Genomic DNA, 27,909 nt, shown 5'->3' on the forward strand with positions numbered 1-27,909 from the left:
AGAAAGAAAGAAAGAAAGAAAGAAAGAAAGAAAGAAAGAAAGAAAGAGAAAAGAAAAAGAAATGTAGTTCCTGCTCTCAAGGAGCTTACAGTCTAATGGGAGGAAGGGAAGAACTGGGAATACAACATATACATTTATAAGCAAATGCAAAACACGTGCAAAACAAATACCACATGATATCAGAGACTCGGGGGCACTCATGAGTGGAGGAATAAAGAAAGGATTCTTGAAAGAGGTGGCATTCAAGGTAAATCTTGGAAGGAGCTTGGGGGTTCAAGAAGTGGGGGCAAGGAGGATGGGGGAACATTCCAGGCATAGGCACATAGAGACAGAAGATGGAGTGTTCCATGTGGGGAATAATTCATCAACATTTATTAAACGCCTACTATGTGCCAGGAACAGTGAGCAGGCCAATTTGACAGGAGCATAGAGTACATGAAGGCGAATGATGTGTAATCAGCCTGGAAAGGTGGGCTACAGTCAGATTGCAGGAAAGATTGTATATATGGATGGATGGATGGATAGATGAATAGAAACACATTTTATTAAACACTCACTAGGTACTAGGCACAGTGCTAAGCACCCAGGAAATAAAAGCAAGATGGTGCCTTCCCTCAAGAAGTTTTTAAATATATTTTAATACAATTTTAGTTTGATGCATTTTAATAGAATACAGCACATATAGAAGAGTGATCGGGGGTAGGCAAGGAGTAATGTTTTGCATAGAGAAGTCAGAGGGATAGCTGCAAAGTTGGGGAAGGGGGGTGAAGGGTACTCCAACAGCAACGTGGCATGGAGACATCTTGGAAGTGGAAAAGTAGGCCTGAGGCCAAGGTGGGATAAGGTGAATGGTCACCAACTGCAACCCAAGGTCAGGAGCCGGAAGGATACAGACATTTAAAAAATGACACTGTCCCTGTTCTTTAAGTAACTGACATTCTATTGGAGGGAGAGGGATGAAGTATATACAAGTATGAGATATTTCAACTCAATAAACATTTATTAAATGCCTAAGCAAAGACCACAAAAAATGTATTTGCCGGGTGCCTGGCAAACTTAAATGAAAGAGCTTTAAACTAAAAAGCATGGGGGAGGAAGAAAATAGCTTATGTTTAAACTACAATGTAGGAAGACTGGCTGGTGAGGTGGATCCCAGATCCCAGGGGCAATGTCCAAGAAAGAAGTAAGTAGTAAAACCCATCGCCTCAAATGTCTACACACAAATGGATAAAGCTTAGGCCACAAGCAAGAGGCATGAGAGCTCCCAGGGCGAGGAGGAAAATTTGACTTCACCGAGGTCACTGAGACTAGATGGGGTGAGACCCAGAACTTGTGGTTTGAGATGAGTATACTTAGTTCAAAAGCATAACAAGATAATTAAAAGGAAGCTGAAATGGAATTACATATTAAGAAAGCACACTCATGTGAGCAAATCTAATAACCAGAGGAAAAAAATTATTTTATTTATTTATAATAAAAATAAAATATAATAATTAACAATAAAATTGTAAATAATGTTTACAATAAATATATAATAATAAATAAAAATTTATTTAGATGAAAAGCAATGGAGGGATAAACAAGTAACTTTTTATCATTGATTATACTACAGCACACCAAGGTATAAACAAGAAGTAGGTCACAAGTGTAGCACAGAGACACACAGTGAGAGGCATTTCAGTTACCCTGATATCTCCTGAAGTTACTACCTCTCTTCTCTGCCAGAAGAGCACCTAATAATCTTTTGACTTGCCTTAATGGTAATTTCACCCTTGGAAAGGTAGAGAAACAAACAAATGAGAACTCTATTGCTGTGATGACCCTGGGTTCACTCTCCCAGACTAAGACCGGCTAAATAATAATAATAATGATAATAACAACGATAGCTAACATTTACACAGCACCAACAATTGTGCCAGGCACTATGCTAAGTGTTTTACAAATACTATCTCAATTTACCTTCACAACAACTCTGGGAAGCAGGTGCTGATATTATCTGCATTTTATAGTTGAGAATACTGGAGCAAACAGAGGTTAAGTGACTTGCCCAGGGTCACACAGCTAGTAAGTGTCTAAGGCTGGATTTGAACTCAAGTCTGCCTGGCTCCAGGCCCAGTGATGAGCCACTAACTGAATTTCTGGCTTAGGGTTCTAGGAGTACCCTTGAGAAACTGGGGTGACTCTTAAGGCTTTCAGCTTGAGCCCCCATTCTGGTGTGTTCTCCGCCACTGTCAGCCATTGTAATTAGCACTCCAGTTCCATTTGACTAAATCATTGATTAGCTTTCACAAAGGAGTATTTACTTCACAGAGACAGCAAGAACGGAAGTGTGAGCTCCTCCCCTTCATTCTGTCTTATGCCCCTGGGAGAACGGACTCAGTCTTAACAGCTTCAGGATTTGCCCCATCAAGTTCACTTCCAAATGCAACATGGCTGATGGATGGATACATCTGCACTTGCACTGCTGGGCTGGTCACCAGGGACTGCACTCCTCATTGTTTGGTTTCCAACAAATCCTAGCATAGACTCCAGCTCCCAGACTCTGGAGGCTCTGACTTCCTGAGGCCATGATCATCTCCAATCTCCTTCACCTAAAATAGGAAAGAGGCAAAGAACCGCATCCCATTGGCCTCTAATGTGGGAGTGCCCGAGGCTTCTCCCCTTCCCTCTGTGTCTCTCTATCACCGGAACAACAGCAAAGCAGGAAAGGAAGCAAGGGAATGACCCTGGTGATGTTAGTGCCTTGGAACGTGCCCCGCTTGTCTAGGCAGTCAGTCGAAACGACTCTTTTGTTTTTTAGATGACCAACCCCTTTCCATAGCTTTCTTTTACTATTTACACATTTTATTCTCTACGTTACATGTTAATGAAGACATTACAGAAATGTATGTAAGAAGCTGAGAGTTGGTAGTGAAGTCATAGTTGTGATATGTTTTTCTAAATAAGGATCCAAAAGACCATTTTATTCAAAAATACTCAGGGAAGATGGTACAAATGCAGTTTTTAGCATCAGAGTTCATTACTCATTACTTCAGTTGAACACCTTTTTCTCCTTTATTAGATACTTCCAAAGAAGCTGAGTCAGGGGAGGTTTCTTTTGAATTCCTGCTTTGTTTTTTTTTTTCCCTACTTCGTTTTTAAATAGTCATCCTGTAACATTCTTCCTCATCCGACAGGTTGACTCTTGCTATCCCTGGTTTTACTATGGGTATTTTGGCACCAAGCATTTCTTCTAACTTTATGGTGGCTTTATCATTCACTTTCTAAATATCGTCATCAGTTGCCTTGTTTTTTAAAACTGCACCCAGTGGAACAAGATATGCTAATGCGTTTTTGTGCATATCAAAGGAAAGCAGCTCCTAACACTGACAGTCTCCAGATTTAAGAAGATAGTAAGTCTAGTTTCTGGGTCCAGTTAAGCACCGCTTCTCAATGAAGCACTGATTTTCTTTCGGGAAATGCTGCAAATTATCCGATAACCTTCCACAAAGGGCTTAACGAATAATACTAAAAATGGTATCACAGTATCTCCTTTGCCTGTAACTAAAACGTCTTGTGGAGTCGCTTGAATGGTTTCATTTTTAGCCTTCTTCAAAGTCCTACAGCGCATTTCCTGGAAAAAAGATGAATTCATCTGAAAACACATCATGTAGGAAGTCAACGCGGCTCTAGATGTCCTCTTTCCTGTCATCTGCAGTGATATCACCACAAAAGAAGGATATACAAAAATGGTAAGCAACCGATTCCTGTAGGCCACACATGAGCGTAGTGATCTGCTGGAAAATGAGTCCTTCAGCAATTCCTCGTTCTCCACTTTCCTCTTTCAGAACTACCTGATCCTTGGTAAGAATGTTGGGATGCAGAAGAAGGGAAGAATGTATAACTTTATCAGCAGCTATGTTATCAGACCAAATTAGAAATCTTCCAAAGGCCTGTGTTAAACCTTTCAGCCAGGCAGTCTTTTCAACCAAAACATCAAAGCCCATTCTTAAGTTCTGAAGAAATACAGTGGATACAAGATTCCACACATTCAGAACCATATTTTCAATTTGCAGACATTCTGATTTGTACACAACATGACTGACAAATGCACACATATCCTCAGATGTTTTCTGAGGGATGTGTCTGGGAATTACATGGACCCCAACTCATTTTCCCATTTGCCATGGATCTTGCTGTATCTGTGAAGTAAATACTCCTTTGTAAAAGCTAATCAAAGGGGCAGCTAGATGGTGAAGTGGGTAGAGCTCTGGCTTTGGAGTTAGGTGCACCTGAGTTCAAATCCAGTCACAGATACTTGACACTTACCAGTTGTGTGACCTTAAGCAAGTCACTTAACCCCAATTGCCCCACCAAAAAGAAAAAAAAAAGCTAATCAATGTTAATTAGTTAAATGGAACTGGGTTGCTAAATACTGATGGCTGAACACACCCGAATGCCATTATATGGGCCCCCCAACTCATTTTCACATTTGCCATGGATCAAAGTAATAAAGGTTCTCCAAAGTACATGTGAATGCTTCCATAATTTTCAGTGAGTATCTTCCTTGCTTTCAGTAGGCCAGCTGTTGGCTGGAGTACCTAGAAGTTCACATGCACATAGTTTCTTCTAATGATCTATTATAACTGATGCTCATTGGAACAAGGTAGGTGTCAAAAACTTCTCTCTTAAAAAAATGGTTCCATGACGATATTGGGAAGACCAAACTTGGGAGTCAAGGTTTTAGCAGAATGGCTTCTTGTTCCATCAAGGAAAAACTCAACTGGAGCATAACCACTCCACCACATGGTTTTTACATAGTCAGAGAACACAGTCCACTAGAGTCTCTTTCCACCAAATGTATGCCACCGAGTGATAAAGGCACATGACATTTGGAGCAGCTCACCCACCAATTTCATTCCCAGGAAGTCCACCCCTCCAGCAATGACAGGTGCAGGTAAATCACAGGTGTAGAAAACATAAGAGTCAATATAACTTTTATGGCTGGCAGCAGAATGACTGCATGCTCCTGGACAGCCTGTTGTAGTCTCTGAATACCTTCTTCATCCACACACACCTTGCAGATACCTTAAAACATTTTACTCAGACTGAAAGAAAAAGATCGGCAGTCTCCCAGACACAATTCGTGAGCCATCTCACCCAGGATTACAGAAGCTTCCTTTTGGATCATATCAGCAGACTCATGTTTCCCTGGAAATCTGCCTGATGATGTTCTGAACGTCCTAAGATTTGAGAACAGTACGTTTGATGCGCAACTTAAAGTCCCTTGTAGACGGTAGGTGTATAGCATTTCATTGCATGTTTCCGGTCCCTGAAATGCCGCCTCTCTGCCAACAAATCTTCAAATTCATCCCATTTTTTAAGGTCTTTCGAATAGCAGAGTCTGGTGTAAGTCAAGGCAGAAGCGACAGTGACAAAGCGTACAGATGAGCGAATCCCTGCCATGATCCCACGGCCCCTGTCCGGGACGCACCCAAGCTTCCCAGGTAAGCATGAAGGGCGGCGATGACCACCACTGTGAGCGCTGGGCCTTCCTTGGGCTGGCAGCAGACCCTCCTAGAGGCCCTGGGTGCTGCCATCATGGACCCCAATGGACTCCTTACCTCCACATGGAGCCATGTCTGAGGATGCTCAGGCCTTCCATTACACCTCATCCCTCCTTTCAGAAAGCAGGTTCACCAGTCAGTAAGCATTTATGGAGCGCTTACTATGTGTCAGGTCCTGTGCTAAAGGCTGGGGACACAAAGAAGGGCAAAAAACTGTGCCTGCCTTCAAGGAGCTTCCAGTCTGATGGGGGAGGCAACAAGTAAATAACTGTGTACCAATAAGATATAGACAGGATAAGTTGGAGATAATCAACAGAAGAAAGATACTAGCATTAAGGGGGACAGGGACTGTGTATCCCCTTTTTCTCCCCCTTATACTACTCTAGACCCGATTCTCACCAACAGGGAGAAACTATGGTTGAGTTGAGCAGTGCCTGGCACACAGTAGGTGCTGAATAAATGTTGACTGCTGAATGTTATTGTTTGACCTTCGCTCTCGAAGAGGACCATGACATCAGGAAGGTGATGCCATGACTTGCAAGTGAATTGGATTTAAGTGAGGGAGGGCTGTGCAAGGTCACCAGCCTCACTTTTTCCTCTGGAGCCATCTGGGTCCAGATACAGATTGCTGAGGTGGAAATGATGGGGACCTTGAGAAGGAGTGACCACTCCATCCTAGAGTCTGAGAGAGAGGAGAAGAAATCTGGGCAAGGTCTGACACGGTTTGAGGAATACCTCAGAGGGATACCTCCTCTGCCCCACCCCCAACTGTCAATTAGATTTCAAAGGGTTCAGAAGGAAGGACAGGCAGAATCACATGAATGAAAATTCTCCTGGGGAAGTCAGCTGAGGAGAGACGGACAACTTTCCAGAATGAAGTTCTCAGGACACACAAGGAAATGATTCCGATGAAATAAGAGAACTTTATGATCCACAGAGAAGTCGCCTGCCAATTCAGATCTTACAAAATATGGAAGCGATCAAAAGTAAAGAGAGACAAACACACAAGTATGACAGAATCCTAAAAAAAAAAGAAAAAAGAAAAAAGAAAAAAGGGTCAGGACCAAGCTTGAAGCCAGAGAAGAGTTGAGGAAATACATGTAATTCCAAACCTTGCAGAGATGGAATATCCCGTATATTGTCAGATGTGATCAAATTGTCAACTGATTCTGCTGCCTTTATTTCTCTCTTTAAAATCTTGGCCACAAGGGATGGCGCATGGAATAGAGAGAGTGGGAAGGATATGTTCAGAAATAAAGGCGATGTGAAAACAAAAGATGTCAACAGAGATAATATAAAAAACAAACAAAAACTATCCAGAGTGCCTGGAATGATAAAGCTTCAGAATGAAGTGAGGCTGCCAAGGAAGATTAAGGACAACAACCTGGGATTTTTTTTTTTAAAGCAGTGGATGAGACAAGGGATAAGGGCATTGCTGGGGGTGGGGGGGGGAGTGGTTTCATTTTGACTTTTGTTTCTTCTTGCTCTGGAAGGAGAAACATTTTTGGACTAGAAAGACTCCAACCCAGTAATCATTCCAGGAGATGGATGCTGCTGCCTCCCCCCGACTCCCCGGACTTCTTAAATCCCAACTCTCCTAAATTCCTTCCACCCCTAAAAGCCCTGCAGTCAGCAGACAGCCCATCCACCTAAAGGGCAAGGCAGTGAGGGGACCTTGAGACACACTGCTAGGGTCCTCCCCTCCAATATCAGCTCTCATTTACACCATCTAGATCTTCTATGTACGATTTGTACATCGTTGCCTCCCCCATTTGAATGTAAGCTCCGTGAGGACAGGGGTTTTTTTTTGGAGGGGAGGTGGGAATGCTGTGTGTTCCTCAGCACTTAGTGGTGTGCTCAGAACAGAGAATTAACAACTATCATTTGTGAGAACTTCAAGGTTTGCAAAATATTACAGGTATTAATATTTGTAGTAATTTACAAATATTATCTCACTTGATCCTCACAACAACCCTAGGAGATAGATTATTATTATTGCTATATTATTATCCCCTATTTATTATTGCCATTAGTATCTCCATTTTACAATTGAGGAAAATGAGGCAGACAGAGGTTAAGCGACTTGCACAGGGTCACACAGCTAGGATGTATCTGAGGCTGAATTTGAACTCAGGTCTTCCTGACTCCAGGCCCAGAGCTCTATCCACTGTCACCTCATCGTAAGTGAATAACACTGGTTGACTGACTGATCCATTTTAGCTAGCATTTATATAATGTCTAATATGTGCACTAAGCACTTTACAATGACCTCATTTGATCTTTGCAACAACCCTGGGAGGTAGGTGTTGTTATTATCCCCATTTTATATTTGAGGGCACTGAGGCAGACAGAGGTTAAGTGACCTGCCCAGGGTCACACAGCTAGGAAGTACCTGAGGTTGGATTTGAACTCAGGTCTTCCTGACTCCACACCTGGCTCTATCCACTGCATCATCCAGCTGCCTTAGAATTGCTTTTCAAAGGCAAGTATGTTTGGGACCTTCTTGCATGCACTGGACTCAATCCATGCTACCTCTCTTCCCTAGGAGCCTGGACTCTGCCCGAGCCTTGGGGCTCTGAACCCAACCTCAACACCCTTTCCAGGGCACCTATAAACGCTTTGCCTCCTCCTCTCCCCACCTCCTTTCCCCCGTAGGCATGTGTACGTATTTATGGCCTGTCACATAGTAAATATTTAATAAATGCTTTTTCATTCATTCCCCAAGTATAACTCCTTGAGGGCAGAGACTGTGTTGTATCCCCAGCTCTTAACACAGTATCCAGCACCCAGGTCAAAGCCTTAGGATACACAGCACACAAATCCAAACAGCTCTTTCTCAGGTAGCTAGGTGGCACAGTGGTTAGAGTACTAGGCCTGGAGTCGGGAAGCCCCGAGTTCAAATCCAGTCTCAGACACTCAATAGCTGTATGACCCTGAGCAAATCCCTTAACTTCTGTTTGCCCCAGTTTCCCCAACTGTAAAATGGAGAAGTAATGGCAACAATAGAGGATAATATTATATCAATTATTAGGTGATAAGAATATAGTAAAAATAGTAACCTACTTCCCAGGGTTGCTGTGAGGATCAAATGAGGTACATGTAATGCAGTTAGTAGGGTGCTTGGTTTATAGTAGGCACCTCACGTTTGCTCTCTCCTCCTTTCTTAGAAAGGGCTCCCCCACACCCACACTCACGCCTGTTTTGGTAAAACGCCTAGAAAATTGCTTATCTATGAATGTCTTCTTCCTGAATCCCTCTTAGGGTCTCAATCCCATGAGATTTGCCCTATTTTTAATCTTCAATCTCTCATCTACTATTTCACACCTTGCTGCCTGCAAACTTTTCCAGTTTTCCCTCATTCTTTAAAAAACCTCCCAGAAGAAACTGTCTACACCTGTTGCCTCTACTACCTCTTCACAACCTAGCCCCCTCCTTCCACTCCAGACACACCTTACCCCCCAAGGTGTTGACCCGGTGGCACCAAGTCGAACAAGACACAAGCCAGCCCCTCCACCTCTGAGCTCTGGGCATTCTCTCTGGTTGACCCCCATACTGGGGACACTCACCCTCCTCCACTCTGCCTACTGACCTTCCTGGCTTCCTTTAAGTCCCAACTAAAATCTCACCTCCTACAAGAAGCCTTCCCTGACCCCTCTTAATTCTAGTGCCCTCCCTCTATTAATTCCTATTTATCCTGTATATGGTTATGCTGTTCTCCTTCATTAGACTGTAAGTTCCTTGAAGATTACACCTTTTGCCTTTTTTGTATCCCCAGTGCTTAGCACAGTGCCTGACACACAGTAGGTGCTTAATTGAATTGAGAATTGAATTCTCACTTCTCAGCCTTTTACAATCTGGCATTTGATTTCATCACTAAACTGGAACTATTACCAACCAATCCCTTAACTGCTGGATCTAATGGCTTCATCTCAGCCCTCATCCTCAACAGGGACAGCAAGGAGGCCAAGCTGGCAAGAAGGGTCTCTGAAGGTAAAAACAGAAAAGTAAGAGTCAGATTGTAGAAGGCTTTAAATGCCAGGCTACAGATTATCTTTTTATCCCAGAGGCAACAGGGAGACAGGAGAGCTTCAAGAGTGGAGGAGTGAAATGGTCAGACTTCAGAGGACTCCTATGGTCCATTCCAGCTATTAATTCATCTATCTTAAATGAATGAACAAGCGAATGACTGAAAGAAAAGCACCCATTAAGCAATAAGAGGTCAGCAGCTAAGTGGGCCAGTGGAAAGAGTAGCAAACCTGGTGTCACGAAAACCTGAGTTCAAATCCTGCCTCAGACACTTACTAGCTGTGTGACTCTGGGCAAGTCAATTTGCTTCTGCCTGCCTCATCTGTAAAAATGAGGACAATAAAAGCACCTACCTCGAGGGCTGTTGTGAAGATCAAATAGGACAATATTTGTACAGCACTCAGCTCAGTGTTGAGCAGAGGCACCACATAAATATTAGCTAGTACTAGTACTAAATGTTACGCCAAGCCCAGTCAAAGAGCTTACATTCTAGGGAGGGGAGAAAACACCCGGGGAGGAAATGGCAGCCAGGGAGTCGTGGCCTGGACTGAAGCCCCACAAGAGGTGAGCAGAGGCACAGGGCGATCAGTGACATGTCCTTTCCAGAAATAACAGCAGAATCGATTGCTGTCCTCAGAGCCAGGGCAGGGGAATGGGCTGTGCCCGGGCATTTGTGCAGGCTAAGAGCCTGGCCCCAGGGGCGTCAAGGCTGGATGGACTAAATCACCCAGGGCCCCGTCTCAGGATGTCTGTAGCTCCAGAGGGAGCAGCATCAGAGCACATGGGGGAGGAGACTGCACGTGCACCACCCCAGGAAAATATCAACTCTTGTCAGCTGGGACTGGTTTTTGGTTGTCTTTGGGTCTGGCACGTCTGGCATGCTGAGGCTTAATAAGTGTGTGTTGAATTTAAAGAATCTGAAAACGGATGCCCGGAAGCAGTCGGAAACGCTGGGAGTGACAGGGGCGGCCTTGTATTTCAGGAAGATTAGCTTGGCAGCCGTGTGCACGGCAGATCGCTGAGAGGAGAAACTAGAAGCTGAGAGTCTCAGAGGAGGACGCCGCAAGAGTTCAGGCCGGGACGGGGGGGGGGGGGGAAGGCTGGGGCATTGGCCTCACTTCTCACCAGTGGTCACTTGAGCTTGGGACCTCCTAACCAGGGATCCCTGAGAACTACCCATTAGAAATTACATGTTTCCTTTATAATTGTTTTTTATTTGATGCCTTCAAAAGCGTTATTCTGGGAAGGGGCCCACAGGCTTCCTCAGACTGCCCAAGGGGTCCAGGACTCCCAAATGCTTGAACCCCAGGAGTCCTGCTTTAGCACAACGCAAACCCGGTTTTGATACACTTATTCCTGTTAACTTCTCATTCTAATGACAAGGACCTATAGGACACACGTGGGGTTGACTTCTTCCCCTCTGTCATGCCAGGGTTTGGGAGTGACCCAGATGGGAAATCCCAGTCCTGCAGTCTTCACCTCCCAAATGCAGGAGCCGCCAGACAAGGAGGAAACCCCCCCCGAGCTTTTTCGGGGTCATTACTCAGCCCAGGATGGAATAACATGAGACCAAAAGAGTGACCTCTAGTCCAGGGATGGGGAGCCTGTGGTCTTCAAGGCCTTTTGACTGAATCCAAATATACAGAACAAACATTCAGTCAAAAGGCCGCACTTAAGGGCCCTGAAGGCCACAGGTTCCCTGCCCCTCTAGTCACAACTGAGGGCCAATCTGGGACAGGGGACATGTTTTGTTGTCTGAGGCAGTGACTGGAACCAGGGAAATCCACACAGTCCTCTCATTCAAATGCCCCAGCCAGGTGGTTGAGCTGTGGCTGAACTCGTCGGGAGGGGGTGTGGGAGAAGACAGACACACATCTGGCTGGACGGCCGCCAGGGTCACACAGGTGACAATGAGCCTCCTGACAGAGGGGCCCAAAAACCCTGAGTGGGACCCAGTACAAAGGTCCTCTAACGGAAAACCAAAGTGCACAATGTGGAAAGTACCCTGAGGCGCTAGAGGTCACGACAGACAGACTGAGCCCCTCTACTCGCACGGCGGTTCTCCCCCTCAGCCTGACGCTGAGGCTCCTCCCCGGCGGCCCAGCCATACCTTGGCGCCAGGCTGAGGCTGTGGCGACAGAGGGCAGGAAGCTGAGTCACTTGAGGGTCAGGGTTTTCTGAAGTCTGTGGTTTCATCTGCTCCCAGAGCCTCCTAGAATAACTGTTGCAAGGTCATTTCAAGGCAGGCAGATTTCATCCCTGCTGACTCAGAGCCCAGGCAAACGTGGGCCCCTCTGCCCACACGCATGGTCTCCCCTCCCCCCTTCGTGGGCACGGCATCAGTTGCTCTTTGTGGATTTGGAAATCAAATCACTGAGAATACCAGCAAAGCCCATAGGCAAATCACAGGCCACTTGAAGAAAGATCAAAGTGTCACCTCGGAGGAACAGGATGCACTTTTTCCAGCACTCCTCACCCATGAGCTTATGGGACAGGAATGGCAAAGGTGTCCTCCCCCTCGTCCTCAGAGACACAGCTCCTATGGGAAGCCTTTCCTGCTCTCTGCCCTCCCTCCCTAAGCACCCTGTACTAAACCACCTTGTAGCTATTCACTTCGTGTTTATTCTGAACATCCGTACATATGGTGATGGTGTCCGCCCCGCAGAATGCGAGGTCTTTGAATCCCCGGGGCCTAGCAGTGTGCCTGGCTGGCCCATGGCTGACGTAGAGTGGATTCTTGTTGATTGAATGACCTGATGCTCATTTTCTGGATGAAGTCAAGATAGCAAAGAGAGGTCAAGGTTTGCTCCACAGTAACACAGCAAATAGATGGGGGAGAATCTCTTAATGGGAAGCCGTCAGGACAGCAGCACCGAGCACTGGCCTTTCCAAAGTGTTGTCCACATGTCCCTCCTGTGAGGTAAGTGAGGTAGGTCCTGTGCCCACTCAAGCCTCCACCTTCCCAGGCCATCCGTGCACACCAGCCAGAGGGGAAAGAGGAGCGAGTTATGGTTATCTCAGCGGCTGCTTGAGGTCAAACAGGCCCGTTCCTCCCTTGACAACCTTCCCGACCACCAGGCAGGCTGAAGGGGATCTCAGCTCATCGTACGCACCTGGCACAAACAAGAGAGTCACTGGTTATTCCTGAGGACAGGACCTGCAGGGCAGAGGCCATCTAAGCCATGATCCCACTAGGTTTCCTGCCTAGCCCCCAACCCAAACAAAGACCCGGATCTCTCAGTGTCCTTTTGAAACTCCCATCTACTCTGGGCAGCAATGGAGCAGGCCAGCTCTCCTGGACACTAGGGGATGGAGGATGGGGCCCGGCTGGACACCAGCCTAGATGTCAGGAGGAGGCCTGGCCGAGGGAAACATGGCCCGGGAGATGACACTGACTCCACTCATGAGGGATACTGTGTAGGTGAGGCCCCCCCGCAACGGAAGACCCCGTGGCAAGAGTCCGCTGGGATTTTTAGGAATGGCCAAAAAACGACTAGGATGTTTGGCTATTAGCCTTGAGATGTTCCCTTGTCCTCTGCCAGGTCTACCCATCAAGGGCTTGATGCCAACATTTTCTCTTGACACAGGAGAGGCCATTTTCCCTGGGCTGTGGTGACGGTCAAGAAGTCGCAGGCACAACTGGACCTAACAACAGTAGCTGCTGCTGATGTTTCACAGAAGGCTTCAATTGGCAAAGTAGCTTACATATCAAGATGGGGAAACTGAGGCTGGGAGACCCTAAAGGATTTGTCCCCGGTCCACTCCAGGACTACGGGCTAGCACTGCTGGAGGGTGAAGAGTTGAGATACATCATCTTCTCTGACCTTCACAACAACGCTGGGAGAAAGGCGCGACTTTTATCTCAATATTAAAGATGAGAAAACTGGGACAGACAGGTTAAATGACTTGCCCAGGGTGACACAGCTAAGCTATATCTGAGGACAGATTTGAACTCAGCTCTTCCTGAGCCCAGGCCCAGTGCTCTATCCTCAGACGGAGATCCCGAGCCCTGCTCTGCTGGAACTCAGGTCCAGCACTCTACATAAGAGGCCAAGCTGCCTGAAGCCGGAAGGGACCGGAGAGGTCGTTCTGGTCCAACCGCTCCAGTTTCCAGAGGAGGAAAATGAGATGCTGAGCCGTGAGGTGGCTGGGCTGCCTGCGGCATAGGAGGATGGCCGGAGCCACTGGGCAGCTGGTGCCCTTTATCCCCCTGGTCCCAGGAAGGACTGACTGACACAGTCACAAGCATAGTCACGTCCCTCACCAACTCTGATCAGCCTCCATGTGTGTGCACCCTCGAGGGACCCTCGGGTTTGTTGCCGCCTGTCTGAGCCCTCCAGACAATAAAAGGGGGCCACGAGGGCAGGCACAGGCCCCGCGCACCACCCCGTCTCCTGGGGCCCAGAACAGAAAGCCGGCTCGGCCGTCTCCTTCCCATCAGCCCCTCTGTGAACCCCATGTTTTAGCACACGGGCTCTTAGACACTTGCTCCTTCCCCTCCTTATGCCCACCTTCCTCTGAATCTCAGCTCAGACACCACCTTCTAAAGGATGCCTTGCCTGGTCCCTCCCAAGTGAGCACCTTCCCTCTCCCCTGGATCTAGCTTGTCCCTCATTCAACCGTGAGCTCACTGAGGGCAGGAAACACGCTATCTGTGCCCCCAGCACTTGGCATGGTGCCTGGCCCAGAGAAAGCATTTACAAAAGGCCTGTGACTGACCAACAGAGCCGAGAAGTGGGTGGATGATGGTGGGCGCTCATCTCCCTCTGTCCCCTCTGGTGAGATGGTGAGGACTGTGCATTAGCAGCCTGAGGGAAGGTGCGGACAGACAGGGCTGACGTTCAGAGAGGGGCTCCCTGAAGCAGCCTCTTGGCCCCAGTACCTGAGCAGAGAATTCCAGCCAGGGCCCAGGCTCCCACTGGGCCAGCTGCTCCCTCGGGTGAGCTGGGATTGCTTCATTTCTCCATGTTTCACAAAGGTGAATGTGGCCAGATTTTCCTCAGATATTTCCATTTCTGCTGCCTTCCCACCCTGGCTGCCCAAAGCCAAACCTAACTCATTTCATTCACGACACAGCTGGAGTGCAGCCCAGGGGGTAGTTAGGCCTGCAGGTCAGGAGCCGTCCCCACACAAAGGGCAGGTGAAGCCAGTGAACCCAGAGCCCCACCCAGCCACTGACCCATCATGGTCGCCTCCTTCAGGAACTTGAAGCTGGTCTCAAATGTCATCTGCTGCAGAGGAGAGGAGTTGGACTGAATCCCAAACCGGTTCAGAGGTTTGTAAACGCCCTCAAAGCACATGTAATCGGCCACCAGGGAGAGGTGCCGGGGGTCCACGGCGATGCCTGTGGGGAACAAAGAAAACAGGGAAGGATTATCACAGGGACTGGAGGAAGGCAGGAAGAGGCTTAGCGGGACCCCCGACCTGCGGCAAGCAGGATGACCGCACCCACGCTTCTTTCACTAATTCTCTGGTCCCTCTCCCCTACAGCGCCATTAAGGACTGCAGTCACACTAGGCAAGATGTCCTGGCCGCTCTCAGGTTCACAGCGCTCTGGTGGCTGGCTCTCCACGGCCTGTAGGGTGAAATAGGAACTCTCCAGAATGCTGTTTAATGGCCCGCATCATCGACCTTCTCAGCCTGCTCTCACACGACTCTCTCTGTCTCTCACACATTCCATCTCCCCACTCAGTTCTACAACTCAGCCTCCGTATCTCCTGAAGCAAGCCCCAATCCTCTGCCTTGGTAACGTCCTCTCCCTCCTCAAAGTAAGCTGTTGTTGTCTACACCCACACCGCATCCTGGCAGGAGAACTTCAATCCTCGAGGGCGGGGATGGCTTCATTTTGTTTGCATATCTGACACAGCCATTTTCGTTGGACTGAATAAAGAAATCCTATCTCCTGGATGCTTCAGCTACAAATGGAGCCACAGGCACAGAGAAGCTGCAGCTCGGAAGGATGGCGGGACTGGAGATGCCACCTTCACCACATTCCCAGAAGCACCATCTCGTGGTGCCTGTGGTCACCTGGCCCTGGCGGGGCCCACGCAACAGTTGGACAAGAGAACAGCAGGTTCTGGGCCAGTCTCAGTCACCAAGGGAGGCGGGACAAAGAGGGAAATCCCAGGCCTCTGTCCTTGATGCCTGGCGTCAGAGAAAAAGCGGGTCCAGAGCCTCTGACTCTCAGAGCCATAAGGGACCCAACAAGACTCCTAGGGACAACCCCCCCCAGCCTTGACCTCCACGTCTCTACCGAGGAAGCAGCTTGACCCCGAGTGGCTGATTCCACTGGGGGACAGCTCCAGGGCCCTTACTAAAGACTAAATGAACAGGCGTGCAACATCTCCCTCATTCCGTCTGCTCCCCTGGGCCAAGCAAAGCAAATCGAATCTCTCCTGATTCAAGAAAGGATGGTAAAAACGGTGATGGAAAATACAGCATAGGATGAAAAAGGTCATAAACCCATTTTAAAAAAAAACTCAATAGGCCATAAATGAGCTCCCTAAGAAAAAAGCATCCGGACCAAATGAACTCACAAGTGAATTCTACCAAACATTCAAAGATCAACTAGATCCAATATTAAATAAATTATCTGAAATAATAGGCGAAGGAGGAGCCCTACCAAACTCCTTTTATGAAACAAGGATGGTGTTGATACCTAAACCAGAAAGCCCAAAAACAGAAAAGAAAATTTTAGACCAATTTCGCTAAAGAATATTGATGCAAAAATCCTAAATAAAATACTAGCTAGGAGACTACAGCAATTTATCACAAAGATTATACATTGTGACCAAGTGGGATTTATGTCAGGAATGCAGGGCTGGTTTAATATTAGGAAAATTAGGAACATAATTACCAAGATAAGGTCAAAATGGACACACGGCCCGGACATCAAAGGAGAGACATCACAAGTGAATTGGAAGAACATAGAACATATTACCTATCAGATTTATGGAGAAGAGTTTATGAATAAACAAGAGATAAACAAGTATTGCGGGATGTAAAATGGATAAAAATTTAAAAGCTCTTGTACAAAGAAAATCAATTTAGCCAAGGTTAGAAGGAAAACAGAAAAACTGCGGAATCATTTTTATAGCTAGTTATTTGGATAAAGACCTCATATCTCAAATATATAGAGAATTGAGTCAAATTTCTAAGAATGAGTCATTCCCCAATTGATAAATGGTCAAAAAACAGGAACAGGCAGTGATTGGAAGACAAAATCAAAGCTAGAGCCATAGGGAAAAAATGCTCCAAAGCATAGATGATCAGAGAAATGCAAATTAAAACAACTCTGAAGTACCATATCATACCTCAGATTGGCTAAAATGATAGAAGAGGACAATGACAAGTGCTGGAGGAGATGTGGGGAAATCAGGATACTAATACAACTGATTCAACCATTTTGGAGACCAATTTAGAATTATGACCAAAGAGATGAAACTGTGAATAATCTGAGCCAGCAATGCCATTATTAGGTCTGTTTCCCAAAGGTGACCAGGAAAAACGAAAAAGAATGTATATGCTCCAAAATATTTATAGCAATTCTCTTTGTGGTGGCAAAGAACTAGAATTCGAGGGGATGCCCATCAATCGGGGAATGGCTGAATAAGTTGTGGTATATGATTGTGATGAACACTACTGTGCTGTAAGAAATGATGAACAGATTGATGTTAGAAAAACATGGAAAGACTTGCATGAAGTAATGGAGAGTGAAATGAGCAGAACCGAGAGAATGTTGTATGCAGTAATAACAGCACTACTGTTCAAAGTGTAACTGTGGTTCATTAAGCTAGTCTGAATAATATGAATAATCAAATCAACTATGAAGGACCTACAAAGGAAGATGCTATCTCCTTCCAGAGAAAGAACTGATACATGGAATTATGCACTATATGGTTCCACATTTATATCTATATCTGTATCAAATGCTGCCCTTCTCTAATGAGAGGCTAGGAGGGAGGGAGGGAGATAACTCAGAACTCGAAATGCAACTAAACAAATAAATAAATAACCAAAAAACAATGTCCCAGAATGTCCCGCTCAAAGGCCAAATGCAAGAGGACTGCTCGACGCAGTGGATACAGCACCGGCCCTGAAGTCAGGAGGACCTGAGTTCAAGTCCGGACTCAGCCCAAACACTTGACATTTACTAGCTGTGTGACCCTGGGCAAGTCACTTAACCCCAACTGCCTAAAAAAAAAAAAAGAAAACTACATGCTGGAGGAGCACAGTGTGAGAGGTTATGTCCTGAGGGAGGGAGCGCCTATGATGACACCACGGAGTCATGGCTGTACTGCTTTCACTCAGGGAGAGTCCCTGAAAGCCAGGGATGGGGCCAGCCTTTCAAAAAGACCCATCCTCAGTGAGACAGCCTCGGCACAATTCAGGGAAGCCGGGCTTATCCACGCCTCTGACACTGCTGCTCCCCCAAGTGCACTTTCACACCTCCAAAGTGACTGATTTCCTTTACTGAGCCAGACAGAGAGCTCTCCCACACCTTCTTTCCTGCCTCAAAGGCCCCTCAGCACGTTTCTAAAGCAGCAGAAACCCCAGATCTTGCCAGGAAAGCATCTTACCATACACAGCAAACACGTCTTTGATCTCCTTCTCAATCACCCGCAGGGCGGCCTCGATGCCATATGTATTAGCCATGGCGTGGATATCATTGGAATAGAGGCGGCTGAGGTCCAAGACCTACCAACAGGAAGGAAATTATCTGTTCAGAGTGACCAGCCCCAACCTCTCCACCATGGAGACTCTCCCCCTCTGACTCTGTGTCACTATGTCAGGAAGCATGCCAGAGCCAGAGGGACAATGACTGGAAGACACACACAGACACAGACACAGACACAGACACAGACACAGACACAGACACAGACACACACACACACACACACACACACACACACACACACACACTCACTGCTGACTGCAAGCTAGCCAAGGCCCCAGAACGAGGCTCATTTCCATTACAAGAATAGCAAAATGACTCAATACAAAGGAGGCTGGGTTTGCGCTTTTTTTTTTTTTAAACACATAAGAGTGATTAGTCTGAAGTTTCCCTTGAGAAGCAAGCCAAGTTTGGCGGTGGAGGCATTTCTGGCTCCCCTGGCCTCCCCGCCAGGCCCGCATGCCCCGGAATCTCTCAGACACCGACCCTACAGAGGACCTCGATTCCAGGGTCATTTCTAGTCTGGTTTAAGAGCGGCCCTAGCTGGTTCTGGCTGCTTGTTCGAGTGGGGCCTGGGCAGAGCATGTGCTGTGACCCTCGGTTTGGCTTGGAAGAAGCCTGGTGGCTGCTTAACTTACACAACCTGAGGGACATGAAACACCCCATGCTGGGGGAGGCCCCCCAGAGGTCTCCCATCACCCCTCCTGGCCTGAGAAGCTTTTAAAAGAAGGGAGTTTTAGTGCGAGGCTGCAGGTGGGCTGGGGGAGTCTGCTAGGAGCCCTCGGGCCTGAGGAGAAACTGAGGCAGCAGCGTCAGATGGTGGAATTAAAAAGGAACTGTCCTGGAAGCAAGGGCTGGCCTGCGAGGAGAGGTGACTGGGGCTGGGTGGGGGCAGGACGAGGGCCAGAGCACTACGTACATCTGCATATTTGAACAGCTCCGGCAGGTTGATGCCCTCTGTGTTCAGGACAAGCTCCTTCTCCTGCTTTTTGTTGGTGGTGTCATTGAGGAGGCAGCGAGTGATTCCCTTGGTCTCATAGACGACGGCACTGTGGGCCAAGGAGACCACCAGCGAGCACAGGTCAAAGTGCACCTTCATCAGCGGCAGCTTCAGTGTCACCTGGAGAGAAGGCGGGCCCAGGCACGGTGAGGCCTTGTGTTCAAACACGGCCTCCCTGCTGCCCAGGAAGCACAGACACTGCAGCCTGGGTCAGGGTTGAGGGGACTCGAAGGTGGGCATGTCTGTGTGTCTGTCTGTCCGAGGCATAAACAAGGCTCCGGGTGAGCCAAAGGCCTGCCCTCAGCCCTGACTGGTCCAGGGGAGCAGGTGCGCGCTCGCTTTTCCTTCTGGTTCCAGGGTTTGGGAAGCACGGGAGAGGGGAAGCAAGTGGTGCACTGGCAGGGGCGGGGGGACGCCAAATTTCTGAGGGCATAAATGGAAGGTGTGAAAGGGAGAGGCCTAATGACCCTAATGACCCAAGCGCAGGAAGCCTCTTCTTGGGCACTCTCAACAGAGCAGCCACGTGGTCAGTCCCTCCCTGCTCGCTGTCCCGTGGCCTTGCCCTCCAGGTCCCCCCTCCAGCCCCCACTGCCCCACCCTCCCTCCCAAGTGTCCCGCTTCCTACCTCCCCAATCAGCTCAAAGGCCTCTCTCAAAGCGTCCCCAAGGCCCCTTCATCGCTGAAGGCCGTGGCCTTTCTGGGCCCTCTGGAGCAGCCCACACTACCGGTCATCCCTCACCCTGGACACCCTGGCCATCTCTCTGCACAGTCTCCCCTCTTATCATGCCCCCAGGTGATTACACATCAGTCCTCGCCTCTCTCTCCTCAAACCATCCAATACAAGCATTTCTAACTGAACAGCAGAGGCCCTGGGTTTGAATCCCATCTCTGAAGCTGACTCCCTGTGTTATCCTGGACCAATCGCTTCCTGCTAGGTCTCACTAAATGAGTGGTTTGGTCTAGATGGCCTCCAAGAGCCCACGGTGCTCTCATGCGTGGTCTAACACTGAGCTTGGCCTGGGGTCTTTTTTCTCGCCTCCCACAACCAGGTGAGCTCCCCCAGCCCTCCTACCTCACACCACAGGCCCTCCTCCACATCAAACGTGTAATCCTGGATGGACGAGTGGATGTTCCGTACGGCCTGGACCCTCAGCTCCGCTTCTGGCCCGGAGGGCCCGTGCCTGTGTGCCCGCTTCTTGCTGGGCGCCAGTGAGGAAGGCTCTGGCTGCTCAGCGTCTGGGCCCTGGCTGCCCTCCTCGTGTGGGGGTGCTGACCCAGGGCCCCCCTCCTCCTCTAGCTCATTCGCCTCCTCATTCTCTTCTTCCTGCTCCTCTTCCTCACTCTCATAATCCACCTGGATAAGAACAGAGGCCGGAACGGCAAATTAGCAAGCTGGGAGCCTGGAGAGGGAGCTGAGGAAGGGGTCTGTGCCCGAGAGCCCCCACGCCTCAGGCCAGCGAACTCTGCAGCTCCTGCCACTCCCGGCATTTCTGTGCCTTCAGGGAGGCTCCCCCATCTACCCCGCACCGAGTCTGAAGCACCGTCACCCACAACCCCCCCCCGGACGAAGGCCACCCCAGGGATCTCTCCTTCTCCTTCGATTCCTCAGGCACTCATCAGTGTCTTTTGGACACTTCACATTTTGGTTCTGGTCAGTGACCTCGGGCACCTCCTAGCTCTGTGGCCTCTGAAGCTGTCTCCTCACCCACCTCCGGGGGGGCTATGAGGAGCACTTGGCAGGCTGTTATGGTTATTTTTATTATCGTTTTGACCTCTACTTCTAACCTAAGCTCCACCTGGCAGCTCTGCAGGTAAGCTGAGCCACGATGGCCATGAAGTTCCCCAACGCCCTCCAAGGTGACCCATCCTGGCTTCATGCGGCCTGGGGGGACCCTGACCTCTGGCCCCTCCCAGCAGGGGGCACCTGTGCTGACAGCCCCCACCTGGGCAATGAAAGGCCCCTGGGCCCCGACCACGCCCCTTCCTCTCACACTCCGGCAGCCCTCTCATGCTCTGGACAAATCACAGGCGAGAGGAGAAGAGACCCAGGGGCGGCAGGCCACTGGTTCGCATCCGGATCCACCTTGACTGGCCGTTAGTGTAATGGGATCACAAGGTCCCAGACTGGGGGCTGGAAGGGATTCAGAGGCTGGGGGGGACGGGCAGACGGCTCTGCATTCATACTTCCAGTGTGACCTCGCACGAGTCAGGCCAACAAGCATTTATTAAGCACCCACTGTCTACGTGCCAGGCACCAGGCTAAGCACCAGGATTTGGGAGAAAGGAAAGCACAGCCCCTGCCCTGAGGGAGCTCACGGTCTGATGGGGCGGAGGTCAGGGAAGCCAGGAAGTGTCCCAGGCCTGGACCCTGGATGGCGAAGGGCGCGGGTGAGGCGGGACTGGCGAGGGAGGAGGGGGCGAGGCCCCGAAGGGCTCTGAGGGCTCCCCGGCGTTTACCGATCAGGGCTGATACGGTCAGCTGGTGTGACGGCCGAGGGAGGACGAGCCACTGCCCTCGCTGGCCTCTGTCTGTTCTGCAGCTGTGAAATGAGGCCCGTTTCCTACTAAAAGCCCAGCAGCTTATCCAATTCTGACTGCCTCATCTTCAAGGACGGGAAAGCAGAGGCCCAGAGACACCGAGAGCTTCTCCCAAGGCCACACAGGCAGCTAGCAGGAGGGCCGAGAGTCAAGCCTAGCCAGAGCTGCTGGGGGGAGGGTCTCCTCATGCCCCCGGGACCCCTCACCTCCTCCTCCTGCTTCTTTTTCCACTTCTTGTCTGTAGCATCAGCGTCTCCTTCTTCGGCGTCGCCATCGACGATCTGCTCCTCCCCTTCGTTGTCACCCTCCCGATCCTCCTGCAGTGGGTACACGGACGCTTTCAGCCCGGCGCTGCCCCAAGGAGGGGCTCCACCTTCAGCGCGGGCCCCTCTCTTCCTTCCCCTGCCCACACACCAAACACATGTCCCCTCACACGGACACACGGTTCCCTTATGAAAAGTGAGGTCAAGCAGCCTCCAGAAGGCAATGCCCCTCCCCAACAAAGCGTGGGAGATGACACAGGGAGGAAAAAACCACCTGCTCCAATAAAGATTCTGTCTCCAGAACAGCCCTATGCTGTTCCTTTCCCCACATCGCCCCCCTCCCCCTACCCCATCCTGGGGATGAAGGCGTGTCCTGTTCTACAAGGCCCAGCCCCTCTCCTGCTCCCTACACACCGATGCCCCTTCCAAGCAGGCACAACGCCACCAACCCAACCCCACGCGTGACTATGAAGAATGACAAAGCCAGGCCTCCCTTGTCCTTCTTCTCAGTCCCCACCCTACATCTTCTCTCCTCCCCTCCTGTGGCTCAGACACCCTTTCCAGCTAACCTGGCCTCCTCGCTGCTCCCCACATCCCACATCTCGTCCCCTGGGTCTTCACCCCTAAAAGGCCCTTCCAGCCTCCTTCTCTGCCTCTACTGGAGTCGTTCAAGGCTCAGCTTGTCTCCTTGGCTGACCCTCCTGTCCTGTGTGTTCTCTGACCACCCCCCAAACGTCTCTGCGTCTGTCTTTGCGGACTCTGCTGATCTGCAGTAGTATGGAAGGTCCTCGAGGGTGGGGACCATCCCTGTACCCCAGTGATTAGCACAGCACCTGACGTACAGGAGGCCCTGTGCTAAGCACCTAAAGAACAGGACTGAATCCCCCTCCTCTCCCTTCTTTCCCACCCTGACTGTGGGCAGCTGGGATTCCAGCCGGTCAGAATCCAGAGGCAGGGCTCAGGGCAGGCCCCTGCTCACGGGCTCAGACAGGGAGGGGGACACTGAAGGGCTCTCCGAGTCGGCTTTTCCCAAGCTCTGCCTCAGATGGGGGCGGGGGGCTCCTTGGGGCTGCGCACCCCAGGTGAAGGCAGCTCCTCGTTCTGGCTGAAGGAGATTCCCACCATACCCTCCCACTGGATGTTTCCCCCAGGACCTAACCACAGCCTCCTGCCTTGACGCGAGCCTCGAGAGGGCTCTCCGCCCACCCTGGTCCTCAGAGGGGCTCGTCCACTCACCCGATTTCCCGGCATCTCCCCACCGCCATCCAGGTCCTGCTGAGTCGCCCTCCGGGTGCTCACAGCTTTGAAGGCTGACGTCTTGCTGCTCTTCCTTTTGATGGCCTCCAGCAGGAGCTTAATGAACCTGGGTAGGAGAGGAAGCGAGTGGCCACCATCAGCACAGGCCCCTGATCTTAGAGGGATGAGTCATTCTGCCCAAGAAGCCCCCACCCCTTCACGAATTCACAGCTTCTGTGGCCGGCCATGACCTGGAGCCTAGAGGCAAGGCTCCAACAGCTGACATCCAAGTTAGGCCGCCATCACAGATTGCGGAGAGGCCCTCGTTAGGTGGAGCGGAGCCAGCCATCAGCAAGCTGCCCCTACGAGCGCTTGTTCTGCACTGTGCAGTAAGGGCCGGCATGGTGAAGAGGCCTACGCTGAGGGCGGGCCCTGAGTGCCAAGCCACCCTCAGGCCCTCCTGGCTCCTCGTCTGTGCCACCCTCTGCTCAGGTGGTCCCCAGGGCTTCTCTGTTAGCATTGAAATGTCCTGTTCAGCTCTTCTTTTCCAAACCTATTCCTTTTCTCTGCTCCAGTCTAACTGGCTTCCTTGTTATTCCTCATCCACCATCTCCAAACCTTTGCACAGGCTGTGCCCCCAAGCCTGGAATATGCTCCCTCCCAACCTAATCCCCTTCCCTTCAAGAAATCCCTAATTTCCTCCAAAGCTCAGCTCAAGGGTCACTTCCCAAGTGAGGCCTTTCCATCCTCTCCCAGACGCCAACTGTCATTCAGTAATGTGCAACTCTTCATGACCCCATGGACCACAGCACAACAATCCTGTCCATGGGGCTTTCTTGGCAAAGATACTGGAATCGTTTGCCATTTCCTTCTCCACTGAACTGAGACAAAACAGCATTCAGTGACTTGCCCAGGGTCACACAGCTAGCAAGAATATGAGGCAATATTTGAACTCAGGTCTTCCTGATGCCACGCCCGGCACTCTATCCACTGCACCACCCAGCTGAGTGATCCACAATTAGAGTAACCATTTCTGTGAGAGGCAGGGAAGCACGGACAGGGTGCTGGACATTCAGGAGTTGTCACGGGGCAAGCAGGTCACTTGGAGAAGGAGAAAGGAAGTGAACAAGCATGTACACAGTGCTGCCAGAGGCTTTTGCCTTATATAAATGACCTCACCGGATCCTCACGATAACCCGGAGAGGTGGGCGCTCAGCCTTAGCCTCTCTGACCCTCTCGTGGTCCCTGTCATTTCAGCAGTCCAAGGAACCCCCTCCCACAGGGCAGGTGGGCCTCGTTCTAGTCTTAGAAGTTGCCTGGAGCACTGAGATGACCCACTGGGAATCTCCCAGGCCACCCTGGCCTCAAGGCCAGGTGTCTGTCCACAGCCCACGCTGCCCCTCATAAAACACACAAATGTTCAGCTGTCTTTATGATACATTTGCAAAAAAGGAATTAAAGATCCTCTCCCTAGAGATAAAGGCTTATTAAGTTTCCCCCTGGCTTTGGGCATTGAGACAATTATTTCAAGGATGAATAAGTGTTGGAAAGCGAGAAGAAGTGAAGTTCTACTGAGCTAACTGGAGGCTTGCTGGGGGCGGCCTTGGAGGTACAGTGCTTTGCTGACAGCATCAGACACATCCCTCAACCGGCTGGCAGGTCAAGGGACTGTTCTTGAATCTGCAAGTTTCTCCATTATTAATCACTGCTCTGGTTTTTTTTTATAGTCACTAAGCTATATCAATAACTTTAGAGAAGCTTTTCAGGTTTTTAAAAAGAAAGTCGATCTCTAAAGAGTTAAGTGCTTTAAAAAGATCATAAAAAGTCAGAGTCAAAATGGTGTGCTTATTTCAAATCACAGCAAGGGAAAACATTATGACAGGACAAGCCCAATCACTTTGATCCTACAAGAATAAAAAACCTTTGGCATGATGAAAGATAAGATAAAAACGAGAGAAAAAGAGAAGCAAGAGGCAGAAGAAAGCAAGCGTTCATCATGAACAAACACATTTGAAAAAACGTTCAACCTCATGACCAGAGAAATGTAAATTACTCTCCGGACAATCTCTCCTCCACCACCACCATCCGTCCCACGGCCGCCACTGCCGCTGCCTCCAAACGGCGAGGTTGCCCCCACACCCTCCATCTGAGGAGGTACCAAACATCTGGGCCAGCCACAGCCACTTCTAGTCTCGCTTAACCTCTGACCCTCTGGACAACCTTCCTACTCTCTGCTCCCCCTTTGCCTCTTTCATCTCCCTCTTATCGTTTTATCTTCTGTCTTTTCCCATTAGAAGAGAAGCTCCTTGAGGGCAGGGCCTGTCCCTCAAACAGCTATTTGTACTCCTGGGACTTTGTTTAACACAGCGTCTGATGCTGTATGGTCTACCTGGGGCCATCCAAACTGGAAAGTGGTCCAGTAACAGGAATCACCAGATCAGTCCCAGTCTTTAGTCCCAGATCTCAGTATGGAGAACACAGCCAAAAGAGTCACACAAAGGTGCTCCTTCGCAGCCCTGACGCAGTTTAGAACAAGATGGCCCATGCACCCCAAGAGTTGGAAGAAGTCTGGCAGATCAGCGGGATGAGAATAACCAATGTGACAATACAAAAATCAGAAAAATCCATGAGAAATGGTGCAAAAGAGAGAAAAGCTGAATTCAGAGAATGTGTATGCATGTGACCACAGTTATTGTTGGCAAAACTGTGTATAAAAGCATGCTGGAATGCACAAGCGTAAGGCCCAGCAGGGGTAATGATTACTTACCGATAAATTGCTGACACATGTATGTTTACCCATCATAGATGAGAGGATTTGTATAAAAAGCGGTTTGCAAACTTTACAGGATGATGTAAATTACGATTTTTACAAGAGCCAGGGCAATAGTGCCTTTCATTATATTATACACACACACACACACACACACACACACACACACACACAGATGAAACACACATTTATATGATACAGAGCTGGATTTTGTCTCTGGTACTACTGAGGCATGGGCCTGCCTGAGCTCAGAGAGCGGCAGATTTGGTCTCTTCAACTGAGCTGAACAAACTTTTATTAAGCACGTATGACATGCAAAGGACTATGCTGGATGATGGGACAGAGATAAAAGGATGAAAAATGGTCCCTGCCTTCAATTTACCATGTGGCAAAGCATCTGAACCCTGGAGGAGGAATAGGCCTCCAAGAGTGAGAGAAGGGCAGGGGGACAGAGCGGGGCATGGAAGGAGACTCGGCAATTCCACCAGGTTAATATCAGCAGAAGCCCAGGCTACACATACGTGAGGAAACATAAGGAATGAAATCAGCTTTGTAAGGCTGAAATGACAAGACCGGAAGGAAGGGGTTACAAGCTCTCCCATGAACAATCCTAGATGGGCTGAGAGCCAGCAGTGGCTGCACCCAATTATACTGAGCACCCCCATAGTCCAGGCCTGGTGGGGCACAGAGGAACATTCTTTATCCTCTAGGAGCAGGTGGCCTGGCAGAAAAGATGGACGTGCAGTAACAGGCAGTCAATGGGCACATGCCATGGTAAACCAGAGGGTCAAAGTAATAAATGTGTTAAGGCCAAATAAGCTGAAAGGCGGCCCCTGGGGTCAGGGAAGATGGGGAACGCTTTCCACAGGACTTAGGACATCAGAGCTTGACCTGGACCTTGAAGCATGAGGGGGAGATGTGGTGGTCCTTCATGGTGAGCAGAGACGATGAGAAGAGGTGGGAAAGCCTGGCATGTATTTGGGTAATGGCAGTGTTATTTGGAAAGGTTAGCAGGAGCTACAGGGGCAGATGAGGAGGGGAGGCTTCAGGTTCCCTGGGGCACTCACAAAGGGTCTGCAAGCAGGTGAACAATAGGAACAGAGCTGTGTCTGGCAGGAATGAGGGGAGGGTACAACAAAGATTAAAGGAAGATCAGTTCAGAAACTCCTGCACAGGGACAAGTGAGAGACTGGGAACCGACCTGGGAGAAGAGAAAGGGAAGAGGGAAAGCAACAGATGGGTGGGTTTGGAGGAGTTTGGTTCTGGAGACACCAGTAGGACGGTGTGGCACAGCTGTCAAGCAGGCAGCTGGAAACGTCGGCCTGGAGTGAAGGCCCTGGGAGTCATCAGCACTGAGGAGGCAGCTGGAGTCAGAGAGGAGAGAGAGAAAATGATTGACAGAATACCTTGGAGACCCCCACATTCAAGTGGCAAAGGAGACAGGAGCAGAGCAGGGCAGGAGAACTAGAAAAGTCTAGTCTAACAGAAGTCAAGGGAAGAGAACATTTCAAGTACGGGGAAGGGGTGCCGTCCATCAGTGTCAAACGCTGCCCAAAGATCAAGAAGTCGAGGCCAGCTAGATCTGGTGATCGGGAGGCTGCTGGCCGTTTATGGGAGCAGTTTTAGTACAAGAGTCATAGATAGCAGGGGCCAGGGTGCAACGGCAGAAGGAATGAGTGAGTGGTCAGGATGTGGGGAATCCAAACCAGGAGGCTCCACCAGTGGGAAGGGAATGCTGAAGTGACTGCAGACAGGGAAGGTGATGCCAGGCCAGGGTTCAAACTCAGTCTGTGACTCCAAGTTCATCCCTCGGAGCCCTGCACCACACACATCCCCTCTGAAGGCTGAATAAATAA

The 27,909-nt window shown here is 49.6% G+C and overlaps 1 protein-coding gene and 2 pseudogenes across 1 annotated transcript in view; all 3 read right to left on the reverse strand.

Moving 5' to 3' along the window:
- Positions 1-3,109: 3,109 nt before the first annotated feature.
- LOC114041831 lies at positions 3,110-4,148 on the reverse strand (annotated as a pseudogene).
- Positions 4,149-4,358: 210 nt separating this feature from the next.
- LOC114041812 lies at positions 4,359-6,546 on the reverse strand (annotated as a pseudogene).
- A 4,141-nt stretch (positions 6,547-10,687) lies between these two features.
- POLR1A (RNA polymerase I subunit A) overlaps positions 10,688-27,909 on the reverse strand; it is a 79,401-nt gene continuing 62,179 nt past the window's right edge. Inside the window, exons 28-34 of the mRNA XM_027860449.1 lie at positions 23,284-23,410; positions 21,991-22,101; positions 20,319-20,600; positions 19,166-19,366; positions 18,152-18,269; positions 14,752-14,916; positions 10,688-12,685 (exon numbers count right to left, since the gene is read on the reverse strand). Of these exons, the coding sequence (XP_027716250.1) occupies positions 12,585-12,685; positions 14,752-14,916; positions 18,152-18,269; positions 19,166-19,366; positions 20,319-20,600; positions 21,991-22,101; positions 23,284-23,410 (1,105 nt within the window). The 3' untranslated portion in view covers positions 10,688-12,584. The remainder of the gene's footprint in view (positions 12,686-14,751; positions 14,917-18,151; positions 18,270-19,165; positions 19,367-20,318; positions 20,601-21,990; positions 22,102-23,283; positions 23,411-27,909) is intronic.

This window comes from Vombatus ursinus, unplaced genomic scaffold (assembly GCF_900497805.2).
Source record: "Vombatus ursinus unplaced genomic scaffold, bare-nosed wombat genome assembly UNPS02014181.1, whole genome shotgun sequence".
Lineage (NCBI taxonomy): Eukaryota > Metazoa > Chordata > Mammalia > Diprotodontia > Vombatidae > Vombatus > Vombatus ursinus.